This window comes from Dermacentor variabilis, chromosome 4, assembly GCF_050947875.1.
Source record: "Dermacentor variabilis isolate Ectoservices chromosome 4, ASM5094787v1, whole genome shotgun sequence".
Taxonomy (NCBI): Eukaryota; Metazoa; Arthropoda; class Arachnida; order Ixodida; family Ixodidae; genus Dermacentor; species Dermacentor variabilis.
Window position 1 is genome coordinate 153,417,169 of NC_134571.1, and position 20,319 is coordinate 153,437,487.

A 20,319-nucleotide genomic window follows, 5' to 3' on the forward strand; every position below is an offset into this window, starting at 1 on the left:
TTGCGCACGAAAGCTGAGGTATATGATATGAGTAGGCCGGTATATCAATAAGATTCGCGTAATTTCCAGGATGGTTCGCTCAAGTTTGGTTACGCCTACGAAGCTTCATCTTGTTTTGCTTTCGAACAAAATCCACAGTAATGAAATTGTTGCCCTTGCCAATCCTTATTATTTTCCTTTCTGTGTAATTCCAGAGCACTGACGTATAAATGTTTATACCAAATACTGCTGCTACAGCAACAGATATTATCACATTTTCACGGCAGCTTTATTGCCGTTAATAAATGGAAAAATATAAATACTCGCCTTTAGCATCTGCGCCCCATCACGGCGGAAATTAACTCTATAACCGGACTGCTGCGTCAGGACAGTGGCAAGGCGCTACCAAAAATACCGGTAATATCTGACCAGTCAGCGGCCTGCGGTGTGTTGTGCGGTTTTGATAAATAGACGCAACAGGGAACTGATCGAGGTTAATCAACTATCCGGGGTTTTATCAGTAACGGGTAAAAAAATGAACGCGCGCAAGAAGTTGTTCGGCGCGCTTCCTGCAAGCAAATATCTTGGCGTCACCGGTGAACAGCTCGTGCCGATATATCAGGGGGAGGGCGAGCTCTGCAGTTGATGCCGTTGCTTCGGGGCACCGCTCTTAATAAAGCGGTCGATGCAGAGTGTGCGCTAAACGGAGTCGCGCAACATCAGCACGCAGCTGTTTATGTAGTCGATGCACTCGAGCTGGGCAGGAATGTTATAGCCTGATAGAGGCGCGACCCGTTGCTTGCCCAGTTTCTCCTTCGAAGACTCGGCAATATCTCCTACGTTCTCAGCATTTTGTTGTCGATTAATGAATTGCAGTCCATGTGCTTCACAAGTAATTCTGCAGGAAGGCTACAAATGTTACATGATGGCAGGACGAAGGGTCATGTACTGCCCGTTATATATCGAACTGTCAACATTCGGAGTGCTCTAAGGAGCTTCTGGCAAGGACTATTTGCTTTCCTGTGTAATTAAGTGTCAGTCCCCTGCACCCACTTCATTAAAAGGGGAGCGGTGTATGACATTGTGCGTTTGCGCTGTGTACTGCAAATCGATTACCAAAAAAAAAAATCCTGTCATAGTGAGAACATGAATGCGGGTCTCCCTTTGTCACGCCACACTTTTAACAGGGTCAGAATTAGATGCTTCATTTTACTTCCATTTTTCCAAAAAACGGAACAGCAGCTAAACTCATATCAACTGCTTGACAGAGGCTTTTGTACCTGCTATAGAAAAATATAACATTTTACGTACATAGTAAGAAGTTGGGAGCGTGTTGCAAATGTGTTTTATACAAAAAGAAAAAGTAACATGTTCACATTTCACGCTGAGAAATTTCAACACTACCTAACAAAACAAATATTAGAGATTCGTATACGCAGTGCTAAGTAGTCAATTTATCAGAAAGTGTTGCTCGACAATACAACAAAACAAAAATATACATGCAAGGAAAGAAAATTTCTCTTAATTGCATGAAGTCAAAGAGTATACATTGGTTAATACTACTTACGTTAGATGCTTCTTAAAGAGGTTTAAGACTACCTTCGAAATCCAAATCCCTTTCGAGATTCTTAAGAAGCCGCGTTATTTGACAGATGATCGATTGTTTTCGATAATTACTCCGTGTTATTGGCATGCGTCATTTCTGTTCTCAAACGTAATAAGACGATTTATCAGGGCTGCCATTTATCTCTAATGATTAATTAGGCACAAATTGAAGTTGCTCGTAATAAAATAATTGGTGAACTATTACTATATGATCTTTTAAAAAGTGACGATGGGGTTCTGAGATTCCGCGGCTTGCTTTTGTAGCGTTCATAACAGCGAAGTACTCGTTTTTGAAATACCAATTCTTCATGGTAATTCAACATCATTTGGAGGGAAACAGTGCATAACACAGATTTCATTGGCCACACAGGTATGAAAGCGGCCGCTTTCTATAAACACCCCACGCGCTTTGCAAGTTCTACTGCTAACCGCGAGGACAGGAGCGGTATAGGTGCACAATCGCTTTATTCCTTCGAGACTGGCCAGCGTGCTTGGCGGGCGCTGCAATAGCTGAATAAAGTGAGCAGTTAAAAGAAATTTTTACAGTGAGAAACGCGAGTAGGTGGCTAATCGCCGATCCAGCGAAACATGCTGCAAGCAGATTGCTTCGAAAGAGCAGACTATGGTAAGCGGCGCAAATCCACTACTGAGAACATCGCTTGCATGCTGTATGGCACAGCCTCCTGGCACAGAGTTGCCTACAAGTATTAATGCAGGGAACTCTGGCGCTGCAATTGGTCAGCCACCATGGAAATGATGGGAAGTACAATGATTTGTCTTATCTTCGTGCTTGTGGGTTGAGGCGTTTTTGTGGTTTTGTTTATTGCGCTTTACATGCATTCATTTTTGTAAATTTCACAGCAGTCTATACTTTTCTAAGTGCAGAAGACGCCGCCAAGACGAGCAACTGCTACTAACTGCAACGGTTCAGTTGGTCCAGGTGACCAAGCGGAAACGCGCGTACTGTCTCAAGGCCCCGGCGTGCCCATGATGAATTCATAAGGGCGTTACGTCTCATGTCAACAATGTAATTGTTTGTATATCGCGCGTCTGTGATAGAGAACCTGCCTATCATCGGACAATATTATTAATGTTTATTTTATTATTTATTGCATGGTACCGGGTTGAAAATGACCAGATTACAAAGGCACGAAGTAGTTTGAAACTAGAAGGACAAATATTAAGCAAATCTATGGACTTCCCCTAATTTCTATGCTGGCTGAACCGCCTCTTGGCAGATCCCGTAGACAATAGGGCCAGGGACCGGCAAGACCAACCTCCGTGCCCTCCAATCTGTACAAGCGCAAGCTCTGCGAATTTGCCTTGGTCTTCCCAGATGTGCGTCCACGGCAGCAACAATAGCCATCGCGCATGACCACCCCATCAACACGTATCTTCAAGTCGACACTTTAAGGATGCATATCAGGCACTACGCCCGCCTTCCATCGCATCATCTCGCCTCCCTTCCTGCCGCTCGACCTCGTTCAGCGTTTAGCAAGATTATTGCCGCCAACCATGGAATTTTACCGTCAAACTTCACGCCTGCAGCACGACCACCTCAACCGCTGTGGTGCCTCCATCCGCTCCAGGCTCTTCTTGCTATTCCCGGTATCAAAAGGAAAACGGAGATGTCCACTTTCGCCCTCAAACAAACCGTGCTTTCAGTGCTACATGAACAGCACAGAGGACGCATCCATGTTTACACAGACGGTTCTGTATCCTCTAATAGTTCAGCTGGAGCAGTGGTGATTCCCGCAGAGTGCGTCACCCTCAAGTTCAAGACATCTCACATTACGTCATCGACGGCTGCAGAACTCGCAGCTATCCGTGCTGCTCTGGAGTTTATAGTTCACAAATCATCACATTCATGGTCCATCTTATGTGACTCAAAGGCAGCTCTTCAGTGTCTGATGTCTCCTTTCAACCATGGACCAAATGAGCACCTAGTCGCAGACATCCGACTGCTCCACCATCACGCAATCAACAAGGGACACAACATCATCTACCAGTGGATACCGGGACACTGTGGAATTTCAGGAAATGACAGTGCGGATGACGCTGCCCGGTCGGCTCATGATGGTGCCCAGATTATACCCATACCGCTGTCAAGAACAGACGCAGCCACAAGTCTTCGCTCCCTCGCCCGCGAGCTTACGCAGAATCTGTGGAACACCAGTGATTTCACGAACGCACGTCTCCACAAATTGGATCCACGTCTGCAACTCCGCCTACCACCAGGGTTGCCACGAGCGGAAGCAACACTTCTGTGCCGCCTGTGGCTCGGCGTGGCATTCACGAACTCATATTCATTCCGCATTGGCATGGCCGACAGCCCTACTTGTGACACCTGCGGCTGCGAGGAGACGATTCAACACCTCCTATGTGACTGTCCCCGTTACGCAGTGCGAAGAAAAGTTCTCGTGACCGCTCTCGCAAAACTGGACAATCGCCCCTTTACAGAGGAAAAAGCTCTAGGACATTGGTCCAGACGGGCTTCGGCACTCAAGGCCTTAAGGGCTTTGTTGAAGTTTTTAAGGAACTGCGAATTGTGCGACCGCCTTTGAACGTTGTAGCGCGTAGTTTCGCGTTACTGTGTGAATTTTCTCTTTTTTTCCATTTTTTTCCCTCTTCTTCTTTCTCCTTTTATTCCCTTTACCCCTTTCCCCAGCACAGGGTAGCCAGCCGGTACTTACACTGGCTAACCTCTCTGTCTTTCCTCTCCTTTGTCTCCTCCTCCTCCTCTCCTCTTTCTAGTAAATAATATATCGAATTCAATGGTTCCTGCAGCCGTAATTGCCGCACTGTGTAAGTTATTCGATTTGGTTTTTGCCGAGGTTCCCATCACTTTGCGAATGTGTAATGAGTTTAGTTTTATGTTAGAGCCACATCTTACGAACGATTGTAAATGGCTCATATCAGGTAGGACCTGTCAAATCGCCTTGCTCCAAAACATTCTTTGCAGGATGTTGTCAGTTACGCTTAGACTATTCCTAATAAAAATCGTAGCTGGTAGTTCTATTGAATAATACTCGAGGGTGATTGGCTTGAATAAATCTTTTTCTACACTGAATATGACGTTCAAAGTATAAACTAATAGAATAAGCAAGCAAATCTCGAAAACTAAAGGGCAACCTCTACACGTATTAGCAAGAATACCACACGATTCCCCAACGTACATGTGTTGAACGACCCGCTTTTCTTCATCTACGTCAAACTGAGTACACCTTCTCCTATGGAAAATACTAATGATATTATGATAAAAGAATCGAAAATTAGTTTCGGAACAAGCTTTTATGATACTCGGTGCAGTATTGTGGTGTGACAAAAGAAACGAAATAAATTAAGTAAATCAAGCTTATGTGACGCTGAATACATGCACTAAGCAATGTGTCGCTAACTTTCAACTGCTTTGTCGTCTCTATTTCTGTTCTCCAGTGAGCCCGCGCTGGAAGATAGAGCCTCAGAACACGTCGGCCGTTTTAACGTCGACAGTGATCCTGCATTGCTCAGCGGACGGTCATCCGGCACCCGTCGTCACGTGGAAGAAAGGTGAAAGTAAGCTGAAGCTTGCGGGTCTGTCCTTGCGCTCGTTCTGTGTGCACACTAGTGTGGTGTTTCGAAAGTGAACAACGAGCTATTTCTGATATAGTTACGCCTATAGAGTCAGTTTCTTCAAATACAATTTTGGTTTATCACCTCAACGCATGACCGTGCCTTTGTTTGTTAGGAGGTTCTCCGCAGGTATGCGTTTGTGTCTTTAAGATTCATAACAAACACACAAAAGATTGCATAATCGTGAAATATTGGCGATGATTTTGTTGATAATGATGATGTTGATAACGATGCTGATTGTGGAAGAGTTTATTCATGGGCAGAAATTTGGGAGATGCTGAGTTGTGGGTTGCCTCTGGCCTCTGGCTCTCGGCGTCCTCTTTGGCCCACTTGACGGCCCGGAGTTGCATTGGCGGGTCGCAGATGGGCGGCACGGCCGACGAACGCTCTCAAGTAAAGCGCTGACCCATTTCAAAAGATACGATCTAGTGTGGCTTTATCGCCACAACGAGTGCGCGAGCGAAAATACTGGCAGGGGTATATGTGAGGGTATACTGCCGAGTTGGGGAAGGAACAAGTCTGTAACCGGCGCCAGATTATTCCCGGGTCCTTGGTTAAGGCCTTGTGAGCGGGTGGGTAGAGTGGCCTGTTGAGGCCAAAAACGCACGCCTTGCCTCAATGCCTTGCTTTCCGAGAACTCATAGGGGACGTCTTGACAAAAGTGAGGTGTTGGTCAACACTCTGCTGCGATAAACAGAAATTTCCTTTTGCGAAGAGATAAAGATTACACCTCATGTATTTAAATAAGCTAAAGCATGTTTCTTTTCGTCATGATGCCTCACAGCAGACGCTAACCTCAAAAATAAAAATATTGCGCTGCCGCTTATTACAGAGGCAAAGTTGAGGCATTGTCAGCGAAGTTAATAGGAATTCAGCGTAATAGAAGGTAAGGTGTGCAGACACGGACACAAGAGAAGCAGACAGCACAAAGGCCGACTTTCAGCTGAAGCGCGCGCTGCGGCGGCAAAAAATGTAGACACATGAATTATATGCGCATGCTCTAGTATGGTAGCGCCACCTGTCTGTCCATCAGGCACACGTGCGGGCCCACACGAGAGATAACTGTTTATCCATTTCATTTCTCCTTTATGCTGGTTATACGAATGCTGGCGCATGTATGCGCTTGCGCTGGTATTGGTATGCCAGTCCTGGACCTTTACAGTTTGAGCTTGTCAGTTGCATTGAGGCTAAGGTACGGGGCGACATAGGTGATCCTGCTCAGGGCGCTTGCGCTAGTCTTGGTATGCCAGGCCTGGACCTTTACAGTTTGAGCTTGTCAGTTGCATTGCAGCTAAGGTGCGGGGTGACATAGGTGATCCTGCTCAGGGCGTAGGCGGTTACCAGGCGTTTAAGGTTGCTTTATTTCATGCCGTAATGTCGATTTCCGATGCGTGCAATGAGGTGAGTGGTTTGGTGTGCATGATTATCTAATTGCTTGAGTATCTCCGTGTTTCTGTCGTTTTGTTGCATGCGTAAGCATCCAACAAAATATTGCTGAAAACGGAATTGCCATTTCAGGCCATAAGTCCTCTTCCATCAAATCGTGTGTGCAGGAAATGAGCGCCACGCGCAATGGGCCGGTTCCGCGTATATTAGAAGTAGGTCATCCTCACGTCGCAGTAGCCACTGTTGCTGAACGATTGAAAAAGTCTATCATTTCATCCAGCTCGATCGTAGCTACAGAAACCAATATTAACAACAAGAAAAGAGTCGTAGGTAGTCCAGACACCATTTCCTTATCGCCCAGGCTAAAAAAAGCGAAAACTAGTTACGGCGCTAACGTTGATTTTACGGCTTCCAATAAGCTAGGTAAGACTTCTCCGACCGTGCAGAGAAAGAATGGGCGAGTAAAAAACATAAGGCAGACGGACATTTGCTTCGTAAAGCAGACGAAAAAACTGACAGACTGCCGTACTGGTGCGGTAAAAAGGGTGGCGTTTAGTTTAGGCCCTTTGAACATAGGACAGACCGGCCGTTGAGTTAGTAAAAGAATAATGGCACATAAGACGTCATTAACGGGAGGGTCGCTATCTGGTCTTTTTTTTTGCGCCGTCAAGAGTGTAAATGCATATTTTGATCAATGCGCTGCTTTATACAGGCACAAGAACGAACAAACGCGTGTAATGATTGAGGCCTAACATACCTATAGCAGCACAAGCGCAGGCCTGTGCCAGCCTTCGATTAACTTGCATAAAGGAGGACTAAAATAGCTGAACACTTATCTCTCAAGTAGGCACGCATGTGTGCATGATTGACAGTTGGCGCTAGCATATCAGAGCATTCGCAAACAATTTATGTCTGCTTTCCTTACTGTCACATCGCACCCTTCAGATGATCGTTGGCGTTTGTGTGGCCCGATTCTCTACTCTTGTGCCCGTGTCTGCAAACCTTAGCTTCTTCCACGAAGAATTTCAACCGACTACCCAAACTTTGTTTTTCTAGGAATTCAAGGCAGTCACATAGAGAAAGTACCCGCAGCTAACGTAAAACTGATTGGTCCTATACTGTTTCTACCGCCACGAAAGAAAGTGTTTACTGCCTGAATCATGAATTTCACCGTAGTGTAATGTGGAACCTTTGTTTTATTGCCAGGAAGCTACCCGCGAAACTTTTCGTACATCCACTACAACTTTCGGAACCACCAGTTCAACAACGGCAGCTTGCTTATACGGGAAGTGGAAGAAGCGGACGGAGGCTTCTATTTGTGCGAGGCAGACAACGGCATAGGAGCGGGCATCAGCAGGCTTGCCCACCTCAAGGTGAAAGGTACACGCGACAGTCTCTGTTCTTTTTGATCGGACAGTTCTTTTGATGCATCTGCTCCCAACTGTGAGACCAGATCACGCTTCCTTCAAGAGAAGCTGACGCTTTTTGACTACGTAACCACGAGATCTGGAATAGAAATTTCAATATTCTTTTGATTTTAGGGAAGGAAGATAAATCTAAAACTAAAGCAGAAGAGTTAACTCCAACTAAATGTTATGGTTGCTGAAACTGCAGAAAGCCTTCATGCCTCCGCAAGTCTAGAACTTTCATTAAGGAGACTGTTAGTTTTTGGAGTGATGGTTTATTTATGGCGACTTCGGACATGACGTGGCTCTCGGAGAGGGAACCAAGCTGCAACCGCACTGCTTAAATTACAAAGCGAAAGAGTGTTTAAAATGTGCGCAGTATATCTGACGAAACTCTAGCACTCGATGCAGCTGCGTTTTTCATATTTCTACAGCTAACCTGATAGCCAAACCTTATCGTAACGCGCTCACCTACTTGTAGTAAGAATATAGACTAAGAAATTGTGGATAAAAGTGTTTATGAAATATGTTTACAATACCAGAGAGTAGTGAGTGGAATACGCATTGCACAGTTCTCCCCACGTCTACAACTCGCCTTCATATTATCGCCTTCCGTACCCTAGGGCCCTGTGGGACTCGTGCCTTCTTCTTATAATGCCGTTCACATTTTGTACAGAACCTAAGCCGTCAAAAACTTACTCATACTGACACGTGTACTTGTTTAGCTTTCCGTTATGACCGCTTTTCTCCGGATAACAAACGTTCAAAGCTATCGCTTTGCGCAGGACACACCTGCGTGAATGGCAAGTTTATCGAATGTTATTGATGGCTTTATACGTTCTCTTTTGTTACTGAACCTTGTGCAATGTGACTGTATGCGTGACACGAGTTGTTTAGCACTTTCTGGAAGACACGGTGGCACCAGAGATAACGTGGGCACCTTCTACGAGTCATGTATAAAAACCGACGCGCTGTACCCGCTGATAAAATTATTCACCACTGCGGACTGTACGCAATTGTTGTACTTTCATTACCACTTGCTTTTAAGGGCAGAAGTTCGTCCAATATAGAGTTAGTTTCGTCATACACAATTTTGCAACTGTGCTCTTGACAGTCACTACGTGACAACACAAGAGGGTAGGCCCATAAAGCGTATTCTTGGTACTACTTTCGTTCAACAATAAATTACTTGAAGTTCTATCACTTATCACAATTCATATGGACGCCAGGAACATGAAAACATTTTTACATAATGCATTGAAATGCTCAGAATACTGTCAGCGGACAAGTAGGCTTTGTCTGTTTCAACACATGTAGACTGCTTGAATGAATTATCTATGCTGCCACTGGGGATGAAACACAGGAAGTTAAATATATGAGAAACGCCGTAAACCATGCAAGAACTCTCGACCACCACTCTCTTTAAGCAGGCCGGCCTACTTCTCTCCATGGATACGCTAAAATATAAGTGAAAAGCCCCAGCTGACAGGATAAGCGACGGATAATGCTAGGTTTGATAAATTAAAAAATTTTAATTAGTGGCGCAGCGAGAAGATATCTGGCGGCGCTTGCATTGAGGGTTTCAGTGAGTGCTCAGTATAGAAATAAATTCGGGAGGGCAGGTACATTGACCCACCACGTTGGTAGACATTTGTTGTTGCGCGCAGGTTCAGGTGACGTTCGAAATTGTGTGACTATTCTTTTGTAAAAGTGACTGCATGATATATATATATATATATATCTGCAATGGTTATATAAGCAATATCGGGAAGTTGTTTCAATGCGTCTGCACTCATTGTGAGGTCACTATTGCGCGCTATTTTGGAAAATAAATTGCAGCGTCTTTCGCGGCTTACCTCCCATGCAAAATTACATGATGACGTGTAGCCCACGTCCTATCGTCTTTTTTGTCCGTGTAAATCCAGCGCTATGACCTCAGTTACTGCAACGAACCAACTAGCCCAAAAATCTGCACTCCTCGTGCTATCGTACTTTTTATTCCTGAAGAGCACTTCTAAGGAAATGCGTGTTTCACTATTTGTTTACACGCCGATCCTACGCAGCTACTAGAAGCCGCACCTCGCGTTATGTTGATGTGACATTAAAGAACGCCAAAATAGCTGTCCTAGGATGACATGTTGTCTAAGAATCTCCGAAAATAAATTCAATTGAATAGGTGCTAAATTTCACGTGGCCCTTCTTTAATATAAAGTTGTTCGACAACAGAATTGTCTTAGTTAAATAATGCCTACATACGATACCCGGGATATCGGTTTCAAATTGAGAATCCCAACTTCGTCTGCGCAAAATGTGAAGCACCATTTCTGCGCAGTGTTACCAGAATGCCATCATGGAGAATGTTGAACGCGATACATCTTGCGTAAAAAAATCGGCCTCACTATCTTCATTTAGAAGGGAAGAAGAACGTCACTTCGCCTACTACAATAAAAAGATAATAAAATTACTGCTTTCAGTGCATACAAAAATGTAGCGAGTCATAAAGTTTGCAGCCTAAGTAATTGTCGCGTAAATGCCTGTTCCCGACAGTTCCGCCCAAGTTCAAAGAAAAGCATAGGAGACTCCTCGTGAAGAAAGGTGAAAACCTGCAAATCCATTGTCAAGCTGTCGGTGATCCCCCGACTGTCTACATTTGGGAAAAAAATCAGAAGCCTATTGACACGGAAAGGTAGGTACTGCCGACACTTCTTTTTCTGCGCTTGTTAGACTTGGATTTTCTCGCGTCTATTTGTTCACGCGACACAAGCGTACGCACATACACACGATACACGCCGAAACACAGTTTCTTTTTATTTGTCTTTTTGCAGTGCTCTATAACGCTGTAACATACAATTACATTTGGCAGTGCCCCTTAAAATCATGTTGGCATGGATCTCGTCCAGGACAACAGCGTCGTGAACATAATTTGCGTGATCAGCATACACCGTCAGGACACAGAGAGCCCTATAGGAAACGCCGTAGTGGCCGATATTCTGATGTGGGGGCCGAGGACGTTACTGCTTCGCAAAAGCTTTCGAAGCCAAGCAGCCATACCTTTTTGAATTCTTTTCGCTTTTCTTTTTCATGTCAAACACAGTTTAGGACAACCTTGAGCACGCTTACTGTTCTGTGCTTGCTGCGCATGGTACTGGCCACAGTGAATGCGGTGTCGATTGCTACTTGCACTATGTGGATTGGAACGCCAATTTTTTTTTTTTTAATTCGAAAGGATTGTATCATTACGCGAAAGTCCGGCATCGCAGTTGGCCGCGGGCGCAAATGATATAAAAGAATTGTCCGATCGATGTCAAATTTCATAGGGAGATTCCTGTAAACGAAGTAAATTAATATCTTTGAGAAGAACATTAGGCAAGTTTTGATCGGGATGGGAATGAAACCCTGCTTCCGGGGTTGGGAGGCGAGCAGGCTTTCCCGACGCCACGGTGGCTTTTCTTTTTTCATTGTCTGTTTTGTTCTACCACATCAAAGAACAAACGGCATTCGAGAAAACAAGATAAATTAGTTAGTTTTCAACGCCAAGTGTCGGCCTTACCGGGCAGACTATTTTGGACCCGCGACAGCCACAAAGAATTCTAAAATAGTACGTCACGGTGGCTCCATGGCTATGGCTGAGTAAAAGAGTGCCTAACGCGTGCGTCAATGCTCGCGTCACGTCGCAGCCATCTGGCTGACTAAACGTGTGGCCTAATCCGTGCGTCGTTTGGCGCGTGGCAAGCAGCCAATGATTCGTAGGCGATGCCACTTCATGACTGTATACAATGAGTGTACAAAATAAAAAGCTATAATGTTCAATTGAATGCCGCTACTCCGAGATATAAACTCGCGGGCAAGCGAGCGCGTTCCGACGCCTGGTGCGTTTCCTTTTAGTTTACTGAGGCGCAGTTAAAACGCAGGTGAGAGCTTACGCGGACAAGGAAGGCGCGAGAAAACTTTTCGCTAAAGCAGCTACAATGCTTTCGCATTCCCAAACGTGATCCGTCTTCAGTGTCTCTGTCGAATTTTTTTTTTTATGTTTACCGTATGCGATTTTGTAAAGGATGTTGCACTGCACTTCAACATAAACATCGCAATCGTAGACGTGCAGCTTTCACTCGATTGTTTGCTTCAAGGTACCACATAAAAACTGGGGAAGGATCCGGCGGCAAGTCTTATTCACTGTTGGACATGCAAGAACCAACACGCGACGAGTCGGGGGTGTACTCGTGCAAAGCCAAAAACGACCACGGCGAGGACACGAGCCACATCCAAGTGATCGTTCAAGGTCAGTACGTATGCTGCGTCAGTTAAGAGATGCTCGTTCTTTTTTTTTTCTACCCGTGTGACTCTACCACGCTCTTTTACATACATATACAGGGTGTTTCTGCGAATAATTTCAAAACTTTTTCTAAGGTTGCTTGTGGCTGAAGGCACAATTCTAGTAGATGAGCTGGCCTGCTCGAACAAGCGGACATTACCTGCACAAAATATTGAAAGGCGTAATACACTAATTAATAAGAATTTCCTCAAAACATTTTAACTAATTGGATTATGTTTCATATTGTAATTTACAAATTATAGCTGTGGAATTTGCATGGCAGATCCACCTGGAATGAATTCTAAGAATGACACTAGTTCCGAAATATTAATTCCCAAACTCCGCGGAGAAATGCATTGCCATTCCAGTTGCGTTCTTAGCAAAACGTCGTTTTATACGTGCAAGCACAAAAGCGACTGCAACCTCAATGAATTTTTCGGCAAACTTCTGGAATTAATTTCTCGAAAGTGGTGTCATGCTGGGAATTCGTTTAAGTGGATCCGCCTTGCGAACTCGACGATTACAACTTCTAAATGGCAATAAGGGGCAGAACGGGTAATTCGTTACTTAGTTAATGAATTCATTTGGTAATAACTATATATACATCTCAATGTGTGGTGCAAATAATGACCGCCGGTTGGAGTAGAGCACGTCAAGCGCTAGAAGTGTGCTATCTGCCAGAGGTAACTTTAGGAATTTAGGGAAATGTTCGCTGAAACACCCTGTATGTTAGCTATAGTGACCATTTATTACTATCTTCTACTTTAAATGGTGAGCTATGGGAGCAAAGCAAGAGCCACATTACTACCTTTGTTAATGTTGGGCGAGAGAGACAATTGATACAAGTCCACTTAGCAGAGGCATTGTTTAACGAAACGAAATTTCCGAAGTCATGCGCGAATACACAATAGTCATAAGTGCAGCTTCGGTACCTCATAACACTCTTGTCCATCCTTATGTATTTGCAGGTAAGTATTCGTAGACCACACGATGAACTCTCTATGATCGTGCAGTTACGTGACCATTGTGACAACATCGCAGCTATGCACTAACCAGGATGACTGCTCTTTGTCGCCTTGTAAATGAACCTAGCTCGGTAGCGTAGTCGTAAATATTTGTCAAGGAGGGTGGGGTGGGGTGCAGGGGACGGTTTCCACTTGAGCAGGCGAGGTAGACAAGGCTTGTGGGTGTTACTGCACGTTGTTTCAAGCGAGATATTTGAGGTACGATGATTGTTTTAAGGGTTTGACGTTGAACTTGCTCGTCACTGCAAATAAAGGAGGGCGCGTTGTACTTTCAGGCACCTTACCGACGTTAGGGCAACACCGCGTATGGATACGCTAGCGGTAATTTGCTTTAAAGTTTTGGCGCTTAAAAGACTGAGAAAAGTCGCGTCTGCACTCGTATATTGCCGACCACAACATGCAGTACCGTAGCGTAACAAGATAATCTTCCGTTTACGGAAGTTATGCTGTAATGATAGTATACTTAAAGGAGCACTGACACAAAAATTTGAAGTCGAGATAACTTGTGAGATCGATTTAGTTGGTCACACACACATCGTCTATAAAATATCAGCGGCGAATATCGCTTAGAACATATTTAAAATCAATTTTAAAGTACGTGCGCCCAGCCAACCGCAAAACAGAGCACCTCGCGACATTGACATCAACCGGGATTGTAAATAGCCAAGAAAACGCTACGTCATGTGGCTACGTCACGAATTTTCGTTGGCTGCCATGCGGCTTACATGTGCTCTTCTCCTCTGTTGTTGCTTGTTTTAGCTGTTGTACTCGTAGTGGGACGCGCTCCGTGTCGCTGCAACAGCAGTTTTTGTCGTGTCCATCAGGATATTTCCCACACTATCAGCTTGACTGCGCTGCCACAACGTTCAACGTCGATTTGGTGTGTCTTACCATCGATCGTGGCCGATGCGGGGGTTTTGTCGAGGTTCGTCCTCGCCATCGCCGGCCGCAATATCTGAGTCGCTAAGTGATTGGCCACGTCTAAAGCGCGAGACACATAACGCGATTTTCCGTGCGATCTGTAGTACGGCGCGTCGTGTGCGACTTGCTGCATGCGGCGATTCGGGACACATGGTGCAATTGAGCGAGCGGCGGCCCAGAACCGGCGCCCCTGCGTGGAAGTTCGGAATCCTGCGTAACTTCGAACAGAAAGTGAAAGCAACCGTATTTGCACAGCTATCTTGTTTGAAACAAACGATGACAATATAAACACGTCTATGCGAGCACTCTAGACGTGTTTCCGCAAGGCCGCGTTAGCAGTATCGGATCCGTTGACAGCCGCCGATTGCCAAGAGCCGGCAGGCATAGCTCGCTGGGCCATCGAATCCGACACCGGTTGCGCTTGTGACACGATCGCTTGCAGCTCGTATAACGCAGCGCCTATGTTAGTCGGCACAACGTGTACACAGTTATGTGACGCTTAAATTGCAGCACATTTAATTTCTTTGGCGCCAACAGAAGCGAACGAGCATGCCAAGCGAGCATGCGATCGCTGGGAGACGATGTAGGCCTAGCTCGCCGGCCGTCTATCCGGGGCCGAGGGTACTTGCGATGCGTCCACAGCTCGTAATAAAGCGCCTAAATTCGTCAGCGCAATCAATGCCTGAACATTTATGTTTCTCTTAAGTGAAAATACGGTTAGTTTTCCCGGATCCGTTAGTAGCGATGAGTAAACAGGCCAGTCAGGCGAGCCGCTTCGTATACACACGATTGCTGGCGCGTCTGCACTTACCGCATCCGAGTAGAAATCACGCCAACGATTTACTATTTCGCACAACGTTTTTTAACTCGCAATCTTTCGAGGTCACTTTATTCTAGGAGTTATTTCGTGTCAGAAACAAATTGTAGCCCATTTAGGCGCCGTCGTGAGCGGCGAAAGAGGCCCGCGTTTCGACCAGAAAAAAAAAAACAGACATGATCGGAGCGGCGAGGCGCCCGCTCGCCGGCCCCGCCCCGCCGGGTCTACCACGTCACCATGACGTTCACGCTACCGGCGCTGTCATTGGCTGCGGTCGTTCGACCGATGCGGCAGTCGCACGACAATACGTCATGGCTTTTTGCGAACACGTGACCACTTTGTTTACACTCCCGTTTGCCCCATCTCGTTGCTCTCTGGAACCGAAACTTCGACTGGTCGCTACAAAAAAGACTGCAAATAATTACCTGTCGCGCTCTGAAGTAAATGAGGTTTCATGCCGTTATTACTGGGTCATTAACTACTTATTAAAGCAGAAAAAACCACGTGGATCTTTTTTTGTGGCAGTACTCCTTTAAGGAACGCTATATATATATGTATATATATATATATATATATATATATATATATATATATCTACATATATATATATATATATATATATGTGTGTGTGTGTGTGTGTGTGTGTGTGTGTGTGTGTGTGTGTGTGTGTGTGTGTGTGTGTGTGTGTTTAGGGGTTTTGGTGTGAATACTGGCTGCTATTCTCGTGGTTGAATGCAGATGACGAGGGATCGCAGAAGTCGGCTGGTTTCGTGTTCTCTTTTTGTTATTACGTTGCATCAAGCCTATTTTGCTTTGTTTTATTCAGTTGTAGAAGGTTGCTATAGATTCCGGTAGCTGCAGAGAGGTTATGGCACATGAGCCAGTGATGTAGCCAGACAAAATGTGAATTAAAAAGCTATTTCCAAGAAAAATATTGGCCAATGTTTTATACACTGATAGAATTGAACGAATTGAACAACGCTATACTATAACGAAGCTGTTTGTGCTGTGTCATCCGCGCAAGTGGCGTGCCATCTGTGGCGCAATCGGGCTATAGGTCCTTCTAGAACGGTCATCGTTAAAAATCCGATTTTACCGCGCAGAAGAGATCCATCAAATAATATCGTCCGTGGACTCGGCTCTTCTTATAAGCAGCCGTGCCATTTGAGGCACCGAAGGTGTTAAGTGAAAGGCAGGAATGACAGGGCCTAGAAAATCGATCTGGCCCTCCTTTTGCATATTACCCCGCTATCTCAGACAAGAGATCTCTAGTCTGGCGCACTGACCTAAATAAGCAGGAAAGTTTTGTCGTGTAGATACCGGCGTCATTTGCTAATGAAGCCGTATTGGGGGTGACATTTAAATTGCGCTGGATTTTTCGAATTACGCATTCGCAAAAGGAGTTCATAATTGTGCAATATAAATTCGCGTCTATTAAAAGTTATTCACCTTTCGTATTATTCTGTGGTTATGAAAGTTAGCAACATTCAGTAATAGTCATCAATATTTTTGTGTAATAATATACGTCTGTGAACCTGACAGTTTCGTTGTATTTCCACCTGGTGCATATATACATAACACGATTTTAAAGATATGATCCCACGCATTCTTAGCAACAGGAGCACAGGAAAGGTCACATCACGAAAGTGTGACGCTTGGGTTGGAGGTGCGGCTATCGATTTAATTATCCGCCGAAGTTATGCTGAGTGCGACTTTGCCAATGCAGTTGGTTAGCTGCTATATTGCACGCTTTTTGAAGCACTTAAAGATGACGTTTGAGCAAACATTGCAACCAGTTATATTTATCACTATTTGGCTGTCGTTGCCAAAAACAACGTCGTAAGTGAAAAATCTAAACAGTCCGGCGTCTTCGAATTTATGTACATTGATGTAGACGCTCCCTTTGTTCTAGTTGCTTCAACAGTACATTCTCGAGTCATAGCAATTTATGGAATCTAATAAACAATGGCAAACATTCTAGAGAAGCAGTTTAATGTAAAGGTCGTTCTAGACAGTACCACATTTACGAGTGCTACGGATCGTTTGATTCCCGTGTACTAACGCCGTTACAAAAGCGTCAGGGAAACTCATCTCATGCAATATCGGCAAACAGATGTACAACTCGGGGCAGAAAACAATAAACGGGGACGTGGATACCAAGTGAGGTGGCCCGAAAGTCGCCCAAAAGGAGAAACAATTAGAATAGATGGAGAAAGGAAGGAAATACGGACGGAAGAAAAGGGATTGGCTGAGACGTGCAGAGAAAAAAATACCGGTGACGACGAGAGCGCAGATCTTTCAGTACTAGCTTCGCAGGCAGGAGAAACGACCAATCGATGCTGTCGCCCGACCTCTTCGTTCTTTACCTCCAGCTATCAATTCAAAGAAAATGAGAGACTCTGGCCACAACATTTGCTGAGATTGCGGTGTCGCTTTGGCACATGGACAGATGTCTTCGGCAACCGGATCCAGATTTATTCGGGCTCCTCTTTTCTCCTAGTCGCCCCGCTAACAGAATGGTACAGGCATAAAATGAAAGGAGGACGGCAGCGGTGATTTCGTAACCGCAAAGCAGTGGAGGTGAAATTGTTAGAAAGACGTCGTTTCTTTCACCTATAACCTTCCACTTTTCAGGGATGCTGCCATGCGCACGAAACTAGAAATACAAATGTTCTCGCACTGACACATGCGTTTGCAGATACAGATGGCGATCCTTCAATGTTACCCACCACATTAGTAAACAAATTCACATAACACGTTTGCACTTATGTGCACGGTTCCCCACTCTTTCCATTTACCTAACCTATTTCTGCATACTACGCCACACACTCTGAACAGGAGCGATGGCAATCTGCCGTCTGTGTATGCGCGCTGCCTGCGTTACGTGTTCTAGACTATTTAAGCGAGCTGCTCGAGCACTTTTGTTTATTTTACCTGTGAACAAGGCTCCCGTGTGGGAGCCGAAACGTCTTCTTTTCTTTTAAATCTTTATTTGGTCGGCGAAGTGCCCCGGGTTTTTGTTAACCTTTTAACCATATTTCTGCATAATCATGATCGGTTGTTCAGAGTTCGCTGACATCGCTCCATTGGAAATATACTGCGTTGTTCATGTTGTAGAGTAGCACGACTTGAACACGTATGGACACTAGAGCCACCAAGGACGAGCGATTGTCCATCTGAGTTCAAGTCGCGTTGCTTTTCACCAGGAACATAAGCCAACCTGCCCACCTTTCAGGGTTGTTATGGCGTGGTTCGTGACTTGGAATTTACAGAGCGGAGTAGCAACAAGAACAGAGTGACGAAGGGAATGAGACAAGCGCTCTTCCAAAATTTGAAATTTTTTTTATTTGCAAAAGACGAAACACGCCAATATAGAGTCGCTATGCATAACAGAAGTATACAAACAGGAATAAAACAAGGTGTTCAAGCAAATATAAATTCTCGCTTTAGAAATGAGCTACGGGTGGTTATATCATGCGGTAGTTATTCCACATTCAACGTGCGCTCAGCTTCGACGTTATTACATGTGTTTTGGTATAATTAAAAACAGTGCAAGATTTCTTTTGAGCTCATATGACATAAAAACTTACGAAAATGATTGGCTAAGTGTGAGAAGTATTGTTTATGTAGTTTTTGTGCCCATGGAAGCAAACATCAATCACCTGTCTGTCTGACCAGTGTAAAGCTGACCACAGAGAGAGAGAGAGAGAGAGAGAAACAACGTCATGTAGTCGACTGCAGAACGACACCATGACTAAATGGCGCCGTGACGAGGGCCCTGACGGCTTCTCAACGGGTGGTCTCTACTCAACTCCAGCGCGTGTTACTCCCACATAAACCGTGCAATATGACATAGAACATTCTACCAGCACCGGTGAAGTCGGTAACCACATGGGCTTACTCATACATGTAGCTTCTGTGTGGCGGTGCATCGTCGAACATACCTCAGATAAATGCGCTGTCCCTATCCACCCGCCTCACACCGTTCCTATATATATATATATATATATATATATATATATATATATATATATATATATATATATATATATATATATATATATATATATATATAAATGGCGGCGTGGCGCGTGCCTTGACGTCTTCTCAGCGGGTGGTCTCTACTCAACTCCAGCGCGTGTTACTCCCACAAAAACCGTTCAATATATGACATAAAATACTCCACCAGCACCGGTGAAGTCGATAACCATCTGGTTTACCCATACATCTAGCTTCTGGGACCACCTTTCTTGCCACCCGTTCTCCACACTGCGCCACACTAGTGAAGGGGGCAGACCTGTTCACATCACAAGTTTTCCGCAACATGGTTTGCTGTACATTTAGAGGAGATGAGCATACTTACAGGATGGTTATATACGAGTAGGAACGCGAACGTTTAAGCGTTAGCTGTGGTTTGGGACAGGGGTTACCGATCCAGATCTCGAGCTGCCGATTTGCTTGTAGAGGAAGGTCCTGCTTCCTCTGTGACATATCAGTGTAAAGAACGATTTGTGCGTAAATCGCTAGGTTGATGTCTTTGAATACTAAAAAAACCTCGCTAGTTTCTTTCCATCGCAGACAGCATCACCAATCGGGGAAATACACCATATACGGCGCCGAAATCTCATCCGTAGACTCGTATAAGTACCTCGGCATAACCTTTTCCACTACCCTAAATTGGTCACATCATGTCATTAACTTAGCCAATGCCGCGAATCGAACCCTCGGTTTTCTCCGCCGGAATCTAAGGCTTGCTGCCCCATCAGTAAAATTGTTAGCTTATGTTACATATGTCCGCCCTAAGTTAGAATATGCATGCTCTGTCTGGGATCCTCATCAACATAACCTATCTAATACACTGGAATCAATTCAAAACCGTGCAGCCCGGTTTATCTACTCTGAATATTCTTATCATGCAAGCGTGTCTGAACTAAAATCCCGTGCCGGTCTTACTAATCTAGAATCGCAACGTGTTATTTCTAGACTGTGTCTTTTTCACAAATTCTATCATTCACCACTCCACATTTCAGCTATATTACCAGCTCATCGTCAGTCCAGCCGCATTAACCACAGCAAAGCCGTGTATCCTCCCCCGGCGCAGACTACCTCTCATCTACGATCATTTTTTGTTAAAACCGCCAGGGACTGGAACGATCTGTCCGCCGACATCACGCACCACTCCGACACTCATCACTTCAAGGCTGCTCTCGAAACACTGTTTTGTTAAAGCCCATCCCTCATGTAATACCTCATCTC

General features: G+C 44.9%; 1 protein-coding gene across 2 annotated transcripts in view; it reads left to right on the forward strand.

Moving 5' to 3' along the window:
- The window catches only part of LOC142579899 (cell adhesion molecule Dscam1-like), a 204,079-nt gene that overhangs the window by 147,936 nt on the left and 35,824 nt on the right, over nucleotides 1–20,319 (forward strand). The window contains exons 12-15 of one of the 2 annotated variants that reach the window (XM_075690570.1): nucleotides 5,020–5,139; nucleotides 7,789–7,962; nucleotides 10,536–10,674; nucleotides 12,116–12,267. In XM_075690570.1, coding sequence (XP_075546685.1) covers nucleotides 5,020–5,139; nucleotides 7,789–7,962; nucleotides 10,536–10,674; nucleotides 12,116–12,267 — 585 coding nt within the window. The remainder of the gene's footprint in view (nucleotides 1–5,019; nucleotides 5,140–7,788; nucleotides 7,963–10,535; nucleotides 10,675–12,115; nucleotides 12,268–20,319) is intronic. The other variant, XM_075690571.1, reaches the window with a different exon arrangement.